The 13,329-nt window shown below is 42.8% G+C and overlaps 1 protein-coding gene across 1 annotated transcript in view; it reads left to right on the top strand.

The window, feature by feature from the left end:
* The window catches only part of LOC115477102 (exocyst complex component 3-like protein 4), a 99,140-nt gene that overhangs the window by 41,367 nt on the left and 44,444 nt on the right, over window positions 1-13,329 (top strand). The window contains exons 6-7 of the mRNA XM_030213718.1: window positions 2,669-2,769; window positions 6,378-6,473. Of these exons, the coding sequence (XP_030069578.1) occupies window positions 2,669-2,769; window positions 6,378-6,473 (197 nt within the window). The remainder of the gene's footprint in view (window positions 1-2,668; window positions 2,770-6,377; window positions 6,474-13,329) is intronic.

The raw sequence follows: 13,329 nt of genomic DNA, 5'->3' as shown, positions 1-13,329 counted from the left end.
CATGGAGCTGGGTATTTTTATTTATTTTTATTTTGTATCCCACATTTTCCCACCTATTTGCAGACTCAATGTGGCTTACATTTGCCATAATGGCGATTGCCATTTCCGGACTACAAATATGCACATGGTTTTGCAATCAAGTGCGTACATACATGGTAGAAGAATGCATTGTGATCTTGTGTAGCTGTCAGCATTATGTAGTTGCTCAGGTGACGACATTAGGGTGAGAGTAATAGTGTTTGGCAGTGAAGTTAGTCGGCATTGTGTGGTTGCATAGTAGTCGATTTTAGATTAGAAGTGGTATTGTTTGTTCATTAAGGTCATTGAGTTTGCTCGGTAACATGATTAGGGTCGGTCCAGTCTTATTCTTCATTCTTATTGTTTAGTAGTTAGGACGGTTGTTTGTTGTATGCCTTCTTGAATAAGTCAGTTTTCAGTAGTTTTCAAAAGATAGTTAAATCTTGCGTTGTCTTTATGGTCTTCGGAAGCGCGTTCCATAGCTGCGTGCAAATGTAGGAGAAACTGGTTGCGTAAGTGGACTTGTATTTTAATCCTTTGCATTTGGAGTAATAGAGGTTGAGGAATGTGCGTGCTGATCTTTTTGTGTTCCTAGCAGGTAGGTCTATAAGGTCTGTCATATAGGCCGGAGCATCCTCATGTATAATTTTGTGGACCATGGTGCATACTTTGAACGCAATTCTTTCTTTTAGTGGGAGCCAGTGTAGTTTTTCTCTTAGGGGTTTGGCGCTTTTGTATTTTGCTTTCCCGAATATGAGTCTAGCTGCTGTATTTTGGGCTGTTTGCAGCTTCTTAATGACTTGTTCTTTACAACCTGCGTAAATTGCATTACAGTAGTCTAAGTGGCTCAGCACCAGTTGATTGTACTAGGCTGCGGAATATGTCCCTTGGGAAGTAAGGTTTCATTCTTTTGAGTTTCCACATGGCGTAGAACATTTTCTTTGTTGTATTTTTCGCATGGTCTTCTAGTGTGAGATTTCGGTCAATCGTAACTCTCAGAATTTTCAAGTTGTCAGAGGGTATGATATTTGAGGCTGGAAAAAATATTTTAATATTTTTTTTAGGGTAGGAAGGGGTTAGTGACCATTGGGGGAGTAGGGGGAGGTGATCCCCGATTCCCTCCAGTGGTCATCTGGTCGTTTAGGGCACATTTTTGTGGCTTGGTCATAAAAAAAAAGGACCAAATAAAGTCGGCCAAGTGTTGGGACGCCCTTCTTTTTTCTTTTATCAGCCGAGGACGCCCATGTGTTAAGCACGCCCCAGTCCCGCCCTCACTATGCTTCCAACACGCCCCCAGGAACTTTGGTTGTCCCTGCGACGGAAAGCAGTTGAGGGCGCCCAAAATCGGCTTTCGATTATGCCGATTTGGGCGACACTGGGAGAAGGACGCCCATCTCCCGATTTATGTCGAAAGATAGGCGCCCTTCTCTTTCGAAAATGAGCACAATAGTGTAAATTGCTATAGGAGCATCGCGAATACCAAGGTCTTTCTAAAGACCAGTTTAATAACTACAGAAGTGTTTTGCAATGTTAGATTTAAGTAGGCCTGGACATTGGTAAATGTGTTGCATCTTACAGTGCCATAGCATTAGGTTCTCTATCACAGATAAAATCTAAGGATCAGGCAATCAGTTTCAAAAACAATGAATTATTTTGTTTTCGTTCATTCAAACAGTGGTATTATCTTCCATGCAGACCCTTGGAAATATTTGGGCGTCTAAAATTTCAAACCACCAAAATCTCCTAAATTATCCTTTCTTTCATTATGATAAAATATATTGCAAATTATTTATTTCAGCCCTTCTTGACAGTTTTTCCAGTGCAGTGAGCTTCTAGGTACTTAATCTGAGTACAATTACTTTAATAGCAGTAGGTATTTGTGCCATTTAATAGTTGTTAAGTGGTGTTAATTAGATACAATTGGCCACAGAATGGTAGGTTGTTTTTTTTTAATCTCCCAAACTGACAGAAATAAAATTAAGATGTCAGGTAGAAGCAAACTGGGAGATGCAAATATGTGTATGATAAACGGGGGTGGGGGAGACATGTAAAGAGAAGAGAGAAGTGACATTCACTGTAGTGGAAACACTGGAAGAAGGCTTATTCTGGTAACGAACAGCCTGATGGAGCACTGGTGATGGAGCACTGGTCTTTGCTCTTTGTTGACAAAGAGGCCTGTAGATTTCTTGTTCAGGTTGCTGAAGGCTGTAGGAGCAGACAGCATTGAAAGGGATAGGTCAGAAGAGAGAAAAGTGCTTCAGAAAGATCAGTGAGACCCAATAGCTAACCAAAGAGTAGCACTAGAATTTAGCTCCAACGGGTTGGTGCATCCTGCCCCTTAGCTTCTGGAGCCACCGCGGTAGATGACTTGTGGATGTCCATGATGTTGACCATGAGGAACGGAAAGAGTAAGGCAAGGAAGAGCATAAGCAGGGAAAAGATAATTATGTACAATACTGGAGCATAGCTGCCAACATCTCAAAATGATTGGGGGGGGGGGGGGAGGGCAAATGCAGTACAAATTGCTACTGCTCATATTTGGCTCCTACCCCAGATAAAGGATACATGAAAATAATAAGTGAACAGGCATGAACGGGCACAGATCAGTCTGTGAATACAGCCTTTGAGTTTCCTTCCTTGTATATTTCAGATGATCGAACATCATGTAAGAAGATCTGAGAAAATCTGCAAAGATTTGGAAAGATCAGCTCTTCAAATATGCTTAGAAGGACTTCAGCAGTTCATAAAGAGGTGTGTGCAACATTTGGCTTTTATGCTTCTTATTATAATCCCCCCAGTCCTTGTCAAAATATATCATGAATGTGATCCAAGCACAGCCATCTTGTGCTGTATTAACAGCAGTGGCGTAGCCACGGGTGGGCCAGGGCCCACCCAAAGTTGTAGCGCTCTGCTATGACTGGTGGGAATCCCTAAATCCCACCAGATGAAGACTTCCTCTTCCTCAGCCAGCCAGCGCTTTTCGAAATGGCAACCAGCTACACTTCCCTCAAGCTGACGCCAGCACCAGCCCCTCTGCACGTGCCCAGTTTCACACATTTGCAAGCACTGAATATGCACGGCCTGCTGGCGGCAGCATCAACTTGAGGCAAGTACCACCGGCTGCCGTTTGGAAGAGCGCTGGCTGCCCGAGGAGAATGAAGTCTTCAGCTGATGGGGTTTGGGTTTTCTCGTGGGGGGGGGGGATAAATTCTATTCCCACCCAGCTTGGGCTCAAGCCTACCTAAAATCAGCCATCTGGCTATGCCCTTGATTATCAGTATAAAAGGTTAAGAATGTTCTTATGCCTGGGAAGGGGGATCTTGGGTCATCTGAGATAAACTGTCACACTTCATGTCAAAACATTTATCTCTCGCCAATTCTCACATTTTGATTCAAGGTGAGTTACAAGCATTACAAAAAACTAACCTCAGAACAATCAGGATAAAATTTAACGTTAAAATCCACCCAGTCTAGTAAACAAGTACGTTTTCAAGGTTTTACAAAAAAAAAATAATAATTCTTAATCAGGAGCAATTCTGATGGAAAATCATTCCAGTGACAAACTTCCATGAAGAAAAATGATTGAGATAAGACTGCCTTAAAATGTGTATTTTTAACTGAAGGAACAGCTAATAACAAATGGTTACACTTCTTTGAAATTGTCTTAGATCTTAACACAGTCACCAACTGAGAACCTCCGTCATGACGCATACCATCCAAAAACTTGAATACCAGACAGAGTACTTTAAAAATAATCCAAGACTTCACAGGCAGCCAGTGTAATTCAACCAAGTGAAGACTCACATGGTCTGACCTAGTTTTTCAAGATATTAGTCTAGCAGCTGAATTCTGAACTAATTGAATTCTAGAAAGTTGTTGAGAAGAGAGACTCAAATATAATGAATTACTGTAGTCCAAAAGCAGTAAGAGAGTTAACTGTACAATAATCCTAAAATGTTCTTCTAAAAAATAGGATCTTAACAAATGTATCTGTTTTTGCTTAAAAATAAGCTTTTCTAATTAAATTATTAATTTGAGGATCCATAGACAAATATGAATCCAATATAGTTCCCGATACTTGAGATGTTTTTCTATTGGAATCTTAGCTGAGATTGGGTGGCGATGCTGGTAATTGGGAAACGAAACCAGTGCGGGGCAGACTTCTACGGTCTACGCCCTGATCGTGACTGAATAGATAGGGATGGGCTTCAGTGTAAATTTTAAGGGGCTTCGACATTAGCTTCAGAACTTTTAGTACAAGAAGAGTGCTGGGCAGACTTATACAGTCTGTGCCCTGAGAATGGCAAGGACAAATCAAACTTATGGCCGATAATGGAAAAAAGAAGGGCGTCCTTCACGAGCATTTGGCCGACTTTACTTTGTCCATTTTTTTTTTCATGACCAAGTATCAGAAAAGTGCCCGAACTGACCAGATTACCACCGGAGGGAATCGGGGATGACCTCCCCTGACTTCCCCAGTGGTCACTATTTATTTATTTATTGCATTTGTAGCCCACATTTTCCCACCTTTTTGCGGGTTCAGTGTGGCTTACAATATGAGTTAAATGTTGGAAATACAATTTGTTACAGATTGGTTATGGATTACATTGTGCAGAGTTATGCGAAACAATTGTAACAATGGAGCACAAACATTGAAACTTTGGAAGGAAACAATGGGAGCTTAGAGGGCGATAAAAAGGCATGAAGACATATGGTATATATCTTTCTGTGAGTAAAGGTATAAATGATGTGATAATACGGGAATGAGAGTTCAGAGGTGAATGTATGATGCATTAGTGAACAGTAAGTGTGGACTTTATGTGTTTTGGTTCTTTCCGTAAATCTTTTCGAAAAGATGGGTGTTCAGTAATCTGCGGAAGGAAGCTTGCTCGTTGATTGTTCTTAAGTTGCGCGGCAGTGTATTCCAATACTGCGTGTATTCCAATACTAACCACCTTCCACCCCGAAAAAAACAACGTCAAAAACTTTTGTCTTTTTTTTTTTAGAGTATGTCTTTCGCTATGCCTCCATCCCTGCGATGGCAGTTCACATCCAAAATGTGGATGTTTCTGTGAGAAGGACGTCCATTCCTTTGCTATGCCTCTGACACCCTCTTTATTTAGTTGGATTTTGGATCACAAGTAGCAGCAGTGGGATTTGAACCAGCCACCTCTGGATTGCAAGACCAGTGCTTTAACCACTAGGCCACTCTGCCACTCCTCCAATCTACTCCACTCCCTTGAAATTTGGCCATCCCTGTGGGGGGGGGGCAGTATGCAGGTCCCTGGGGGGGGAGGTATGTGTGTGTCAGCGGAGGCATTAACGAAGGCGTGGACGTCCTTCTTTCAAACATTTTGGACGTCTCCAACTGCCCCCCACAGGGATGGCCAAATTTCAAGGGAGTGGAGGCGTGGCAGAGTGGCCTAGTAGTTAGAGCACTGGTCTTGCATTCTAGAAGTGGCTGGTTCAAATCCCACTGCTGCTACTTGTGATCCAAAATCCAAATAAATAAAGAGAGTGTCAGAGGCTTAGCAAAGGAATGGACGTCCTTCTCACAGCAACGTCCACATTTTGGACATCCTCAACCGCCGTCGCTTCCCCTCCTTAGGAAGGAAATCGTGTGCAAATGAGCTAACAGCGAGCAGCTCATTTGCATGCAATTTCCTTCATGCATGCCTGTTCCTTTCCAGATCGGTAAGGGAAAGGCTTTTTCCATTCAGTTAGTGGGACCAGTGCACTACGAATGCAGGCTCCTCCCACAACCAAATGGCTTGGATTTGGTCGTTCCTGAGATGGGCGTCCTCGCTTTCCATTATCACCAAAAACCGGGGACGACCATCTCTAAGGTCGACCTAAATTTCATGATTTGGGCATTCCTGACCGTATTATCGAAACGAAAGATGGACGTCCATCTTGTTTTGATAATACGGGTTGCCCCGCCCCTTTACGGGGCCATCCTTAGATTTGGGCGCCCTTAGAGATTGGCGCCTCCATTCGATTATCCCCCTCTATGTTACTTTAAATTGAAATGCAGTGTTCTCCATACTAGTCTGAGGTGGTAGAGATGAAAATGGTAATGGAATTCAAAAATGCTTTGGACAAACACAAAGGAATCCCGTTTAAGTTCTGAGATTTGGTGATAGCCATCCTGTATAAGATAGAGAATACTTTTATGAAGAAAAATAGTGAATGCATATAGTTTTGTTATGTGGAAGGATTAAAGATAGATTTTATAGTTAGGAAAATCTAGAATCTCTGCCTTTATCTAGTATATCCCCAGTGACTTTAGAGTGTTACGGTTCTGTGATTTACTTGATTTTATACAGATCGCAAATAACGGTTTTAAATTTATGATCCAGGTTAGAAAATGAATTTATGGACTGGGATGAAAAAAACTCTTCGCCCATGTCAGTGCCTTACATGATCGTGTACATTAACAGCCTCCTTGAGTTAAGGTAGGTTTTTGTCTATACATATTTTATAGGCACATTGAGGGGCATAATCGAACAGAAACGCCTATCTCCATGGGCGTTTATCTCCGAGAACGGGTCCGTGAAGGGGCAGACCCAAGCGTATTTTCGAAAAAATTAGACGTCCATGTTTTATTCGCCAAGTTGTGAGCTGGGCGTTTTTGCTTTTCAGCGATAATGGACAATGAAATCGCCCAGCTCAAAAACGAATAAATCCAAGGCATTTGTTCGTGGGAGGGGCCAGGAGTCGTAGTGCACTGGTCCCCCTAACATGCCAGGACACCAACCAGGCACCCTAGGGGGCACTTTTACAAAAACAGAACAAAAGGTAAAAGAGCTCCCAGGTGCATAGCACCCTTCCCTTGTGTGTAGAGCCCCCCAAATCCCCCTCAAAACCCACTGCCCACAAGTCTACACCATTACTATAGCCCTAAGGAGTGAAGGGGGGCACCTACATGTGGGTACAGTGGGTTCGGGGGGGGGGTTGGACGACTAAGCATTAAGCAGCACAATTGTAACAGGTAGGGGGGGGATGGGCCTGGGTCCACCTGCCTGAAGTCCACTGCACCCCCTAACAACTGCTCCAGGGACCTGCATACTGCTGCCAGGGAGGTGGGTATGACATTTGAGGGTCAAAATAAAAAGTTGTGAAACATCATTTTTTGTGGTGGGAGGGGGTTTATGACCACTGGGGGAGTCAGGGGAGGTCATCCCCGATTCCCTCCAGTGGTCATCTGGTCATTTAGGGCACTTTTTGGGGCCTTATTCGTGAAAAAACAGGGTCCAGGAAAAGTGCCCTAAATTCTAGCTAAAAACGCATACTTTTGTCCCATTATCTGTGAAATGCGCCCATCTCTGTTCGGCAGATAACCACGCCCCAGTTCCGCCTTCGCCACACCTCTGACACGCCCCCATCAACTTTGTCCGCATCCGCGACGGAGTGCAGTTGAAAACGTCCAAAATCGGCTTTCGATTATACCGCTTTATTCATTTTTGTGAGATAAACGCCCATCTCCCGATTTAGGTCGGAACTTGGGCGTTTTTCTCGTTCGATTATAAGCAGGATTGTGTATCAGTTTGTACCATTCAGTTGGATTTATTAGTTCAGTGGAATGGTTTTTACAATAACTGAGCAAAAATATAATCTAATATAATATATATTAGAAATCAAATAAAATTACACCTTGTTTTGTGAAATTGCATTTGCTCCCTATTGAGGCTGGGGTGTTGTTTAAGATCGGATGTCTCTATGTAAGATCACTTATGGATTAATACCACAATATATACTCTCTCTTTAATTCATTATTCATTCGTGAATCAAATGTATAATACCCGAGTTTCATCATTATTTACTTTTCCCAGCCCTCAGGGGATCACCTCTAAGAGAATATTTTCTTGTCTCAATGCTTATCAAGCAGACAGTTTGTGGAAATGTAGGTACTTCTACCTAAATAGCAATTATTCTGGACTCGTTTGCTAAGGATATGAGAGTACCTAAATATGGCTCTTAGATTCTTTTCAGGCTGTCTCCCAGAGGAAATAATGCCAAAGTGGAAATATATTATTATTATAGATCTAAAAACAACAATATGGCCAAATGCAAAGCAAGTTACAAAACTATCAGGCTTGTTTTCGAAGGAGAAGGGCACCCATCTTCCGACACAAATCGGGAGATGGACGTCCTTCTCTCAGGGTTGCCCAAATCGGCATAATCGAAAGCCGATTTTGGGCGTCCTCAACTGCTTTCTGTCACGGGGACAACCATAGTTCACAGGGGCGTGTCGACAGCATAGCGAAGGCGGGACTGGGACGTGCTTAAGAGATGGGCGTCCTCGTCCGATAATGGAAAAAAGAAGGGCGTCCCTGACGAGCACTTGGCCAACTTGGTCCATTTTTTCTTGCGACCAAGCCTCAAAAAGGTGCCCGAACTGACCAGATGACCACGGGAAGGAATCAGGGATGACCTCCCCTTACTCCCCCAGTGGTCACCGACCCCCTTCCACCCTAAAAAAAACTTCAAAATTTTTTTTTGCCAGCCTCAAATGTCATACCCAGCTCCATGATAGCAGTATGCAGGTCCCTGGAGCAGTTTTAGTGGGTACTGCAGTGCACTTCAGGCAGGTGGACCCAGGCCCATCCCCCCCTACCTGTTACACTTGTGGTGGTACATGTGAGCCCTTCAAAACCCACCAGAAACCCACTGTACCCACATGTAGGTGCCCCCTTCACCCCTTAGGGCTATGGTAGTGGTGTACAGTTGTGGGGAGTGGGGTTTTTTAGGGGGGGGGTTGGGGGGCTCAGCACCCAAGTTAAGGGAGCTATGCACCTGGGAGCAATTTGTGAAGTCCACTGCAGTGCCCCCCTAGGGTGCCCGGTTAGTGTCCTGGCATGTGAGGGGGACCAGTGCACTACAAATGCTGGCTCCTCCCATGACCAAATAGCTTGCATTTGGTCGTTTCTGAAATGGGTGTCCTCGGTTTCCTTTATTGCTGAAAACCGGGGATGACCATCTCTAAGGATGACCTAAGGACAACCATCTCTAAGATCGACCTAAATGTTGAGATTTGGATGTCCCCGACCGTATTATCGAAATGAAAGATGGACACCCATCTTGTTTCGATAATACGGGTTTCCCTGCCCCTTCACGGAGCCGTCCTGCGAGGACAGCCCCAGGAAAGCTTGGGCTTCCCGTTCGATTATGCCCCTCCACGTACACTACCCAAAATATACTGATTATTATACATATATATATATATATATATATATATATATATATATATATACACACACACACACCCTTCTTTCTTTCACGTCTAGCTGAATACAAGCAGAGCTCAACATCTGCTGACTCTCAGCCACCTTCCTGGTTTTGCTGAATCTGCAGTTAATTACTTTTACACACTACCCCCTTTTCTTGTTTCTTTACTTTCTCAGTTCCATTCCTTCACATTCTATTCTTATCTCAGAGCTGCACTTATACCCTAGAGTCTATAGTCCATCTTCACTCTTCTGGTCTTCTGTTATGTCTCCACTTGTTACCAGTTTTCCCTGGCAGGTTGCTATTGTTATCACACAACCTCCTAATGAAACAAAGCTGGCCAAACTCTCTTTACTCTGTAGTTAAATAATACACCGATTCCATTTTTCATAACAAGCAGCTATTATGCACAGAGATTTCTACACCACTTAGCAACTTAGGAAGCAGTTTCTGGCTCTTAGGGAGTGGGTGTTGGCTCTGGAAGCACCTTGTTTTGTTATCCTTGTCAATGTTTAATTACCTTTCAATACAGAGATATGTATATTTTGACTCCTCAATTAGAAAAGGAAAAGGTGGAAAAAAGCAAGGTCAATAATTAATGGATCATTGTTATGGATAAATATTAATATCTTATATTTCTTTTACACATATTTCCTTTAGTGTACTAGACTTGTATATTGTATTTGTTTTATCACTATATATATATATATATATATAGAGAGAGAGAGAGAGTGAGTGAGTGATGGATGGATATATATATAGATATATATTAAAGTTGAATACAATTACAACAAAGTACAATTTCAACATTAACCAGTTCACATCATGAGGAGCAGAGAGAGAACACTAAAGGAAATAACTGTAAAAGAAATATAGCACTCCTACACTTCACGGTTAATGCTTAACTGGCAAAACACACTTCTTTAGTCAGCCTTAGTTTCTTGAACCCATCCATGACACCCCTCTCCCCTCAAGGGTCCCTTAAGGGGAACCCAGCCTGGGAGCAGAGCAGAACAGGAAAGAGCCTGTTCAATACCAAAGGCAACAGCTCAGAGACGTGCACCTTTGGAGAGGAGAAGGTCAGACAGGGAGGTCTGGTCCAAAGTGGAGATTTGCTCGTCACATCAGTGCTGTTTTACCCAGAAAGGATGGGTATTGACAAGAGGAGCTGGAAATTAAGGGCCCTGTTCACTAAGATTTGCTAGCATTTTTAGCATGCACTAATGGTGACGACGCCCATAGGAATATTATAGGCATCTAACCGCTTAGCGCACGCTAAAAACGCTAGCTGGTGCTAGTTGATGCCCGGAGTGTGTTGTGTGTACTGAGACCAGGGTTACAGGAAAATTTATTATTGTAAATTAATACGTGCAGATGTTTCTGATAACCTTCCGACCTCACTGATATCAGGACTTGTGTAACCTCTTCTCAAGAAAAAGTACCTTCTGCTATGCAGGTTAGCTGATTTATTTTCGCTCTGAAGTATTTTCCATCAGAGCAAAGTTTGGCAATAGTGACAGTTGTTTTCAGCGGGCAGTTTCTTTTCCTGACCTGATGTCAGTTCCAGCAGATAGAACTTGGTCCACTTTCACTTCTCCTGAATGGTCTCAAATAAATGTGCTTTATAGAAAATATATATTAAGGGCCCTGTTTACTAAGGTGCACTAGCGTTTTTAGTGCGCGCAAATGCTAGAGACAACCTTAGGAATATGGGTGTCTCTAGCATGCGTGCTAAAAACACTAGCGCACCTACAGCGCAGCTTAATAAACAGGGCTCTAAATCTTATTGTTTACTGGACAACTGCCCCTCGGCTATTCTAAAGGCTGCTTCTTTGGAATTCAGATGCCAACTTTATGGTTGGCTAGAAGCAATGTTATCCTTGGGTATATTTCTACCAGATCTGGGAGAGATAATTAACACTCTCATTGTAAAGAACAATAAAGAACCCAGTGAGCTTCTGTCAAATTATAGACCTGCTGGGTCTATCTGCCTTTTTGCTAAGCTAATGGAGGGTATAGTGGCTCACCAATTAACTGGATTGTCATAACATGTTGCACACTTCTCAATCAGATTTTCGATCACATTTCATACGGAAGCGGACAGGGAGCCAGTGAAGTGACTTGAGGAGTGGACTAGTGTGGGTATAATGATTTTGGCGGAAAATAAGCCGTGCTGCAGAATTTTGGACTGACTGGAGAGGAGAGAGATGACTGAGCGGAAGACCAGTAAGAAGTAAATTGCAATAATCCAAGCGAGAGGTAACAAGGGTGTGGCTAAGTGTTTTGGCAGCGTATTCAGAAAGGAAGGGGCGAATTTTACTAATGTTGTAGATAAGGAAATGACAGGTTTTAACGATCTCTTGAATATGTGCAGAGAAGGAGAGAGAGGAATCAAAGATGACACCAAGATTACGAGCCAAGGATACAGGGAGGATGTGAGAGCATTAACAGAGATAGAGAATGGGGGAAGAGGGGAGGTGGGTTTAGGGGGGAAAATGAGAAGTTCAGTTTTAGTCATGTTTAGCTTCAGATGGCGAAGAGACATTTAAGCAGCAATGTCAGATAAGCAGGATGAAATTTTGTCCTGGATTAAGGTTGAGATTTCAGGGGTGGAGATGTAGATCTGAGAATCATCCACATAAAGATCATACCGAAAGCCGTGGGACAAAATCAGGGTACCAAGGGAAGAGGTATAGATGGAGAAGAGGAGGGGTCCAAGGACAGAACCCTGAGGCACACCAACTGTAAGTGGGATAGAAGTTGAAGAGGAACTGCCAGAGTGAACACTGAAAGTGCGAAGTGAGAGGTAGGAGGAGAACCAGGAAAGAACAGGACCCTGGAATCCAATTGAGGAGAGCGTATCTAGGAGTATGGTGTGGTCAACAGTGTCGAAAGCAGCAGATAGGTCAAGAAGGATAAGGATAGACTACAGACCTCTGGTTTTAGCCAGATTTATAACCCAATGGACATATTTCCTTAATCAAGGGATTCTCCTCCTTGGACGTCTCAAGGATCTCACCAAAGAATGGCCTCAGGAACTGAACAACACTAGAATTATGGCTTCAACCAAGCAAGTATCTCCATTCTGCAAACTTCTTTGTTCCTCTTATCAAAACAACTGTATTGGTACACAAAAAGTCAGGGAACTTGACTTAGACGACATAGAGGGGCATTTTAGAAAAATGTCTAAGTCAGAATTTGGACGTTTTACAAAGACATCCAAATTCGGAGAAGGGGAAAAGGTCATTTTCGAAAAAAGATGGACGTCCATCTTTCATTTCGAAAATACCAAGGATGTGCTGTGATTTGGACGGCCTTGTTTTTGGTCCATTTTCAAACAAAAAAACGTCCAAATGCAAAATGTCCAAAACAGAGGAGGAGTGGCTTAATGGTTAGTGCAGCAGGCTTTGATCCTGGCAACATGGGTTCAATTCCCATTGCTGCTCCTTGAGACTTTGGGCAAGTCAAATACAGACAGGGCATTTTTGGATATGACATCTAAGTCTGAATTTGCAAAATCAGAACAGGAAAGGTAATTTTCTACAAAAAAGTCTATCTTTTCCTTTTGAAAGTGTTGTTTGGCAAAATGTTTTGTGATTTGGGGGAGTAAGAGGAGGTGATCCCCGAGTCCCTCCAGTGGTCAAAAGGGACCCTTAGGTATCCTTGTACTAAGCTGTGGTAAGCAGTAACTCACACTTACCACAGCTTAAAATGAATTATCATGGAAGTACTACTACTATTTACCATTTCTATAGCGCTACTAGACGTACGCAGTGCTGTACACTTGAACATGAAGAGACAGTCCCTGTTCGACAGAGCTTACAATCTAATTAGAACAGACAAACAGGACAAACAAGAGATAAGGGAATATTAAAGTGAGGATGATAAAATAAGGGTTCTGAACAAGTGAATGAGGGTTAGGAGTTAAAAGCAGCATCAAAAAGGTGGACTTTTAGCTTAGATTTGAATACGACCAGAGAAGGAGCTTGACGTACCAGCTCAGGAAGTCTATTCCAGGCATATGGTGCAGCAAGATAAAAGGAACGGAGTGTGGAGTTAGCAGTGGAGGAGAAGGGTGCAGAT

The sequence above is a fragment of the Microcaecilia unicolor genome, chromosome 9 (assembly GCF_901765095.1).
Source record: "Microcaecilia unicolor chromosome 9, aMicUni1.1, whole genome shotgun sequence".
In the NCBI taxonomy this organism is placed as follows: domain Eukaryota; kingdom Metazoa; phylum Chordata; class Amphibia; order Gymnophiona; family Siphonopidae; genus Microcaecilia; species Microcaecilia unicolor.
The sequence above is the reverse complement of the archived record's forward strand: the minus strand, read 5'-3'. Positions and strand labels throughout refer to the sequence as shown.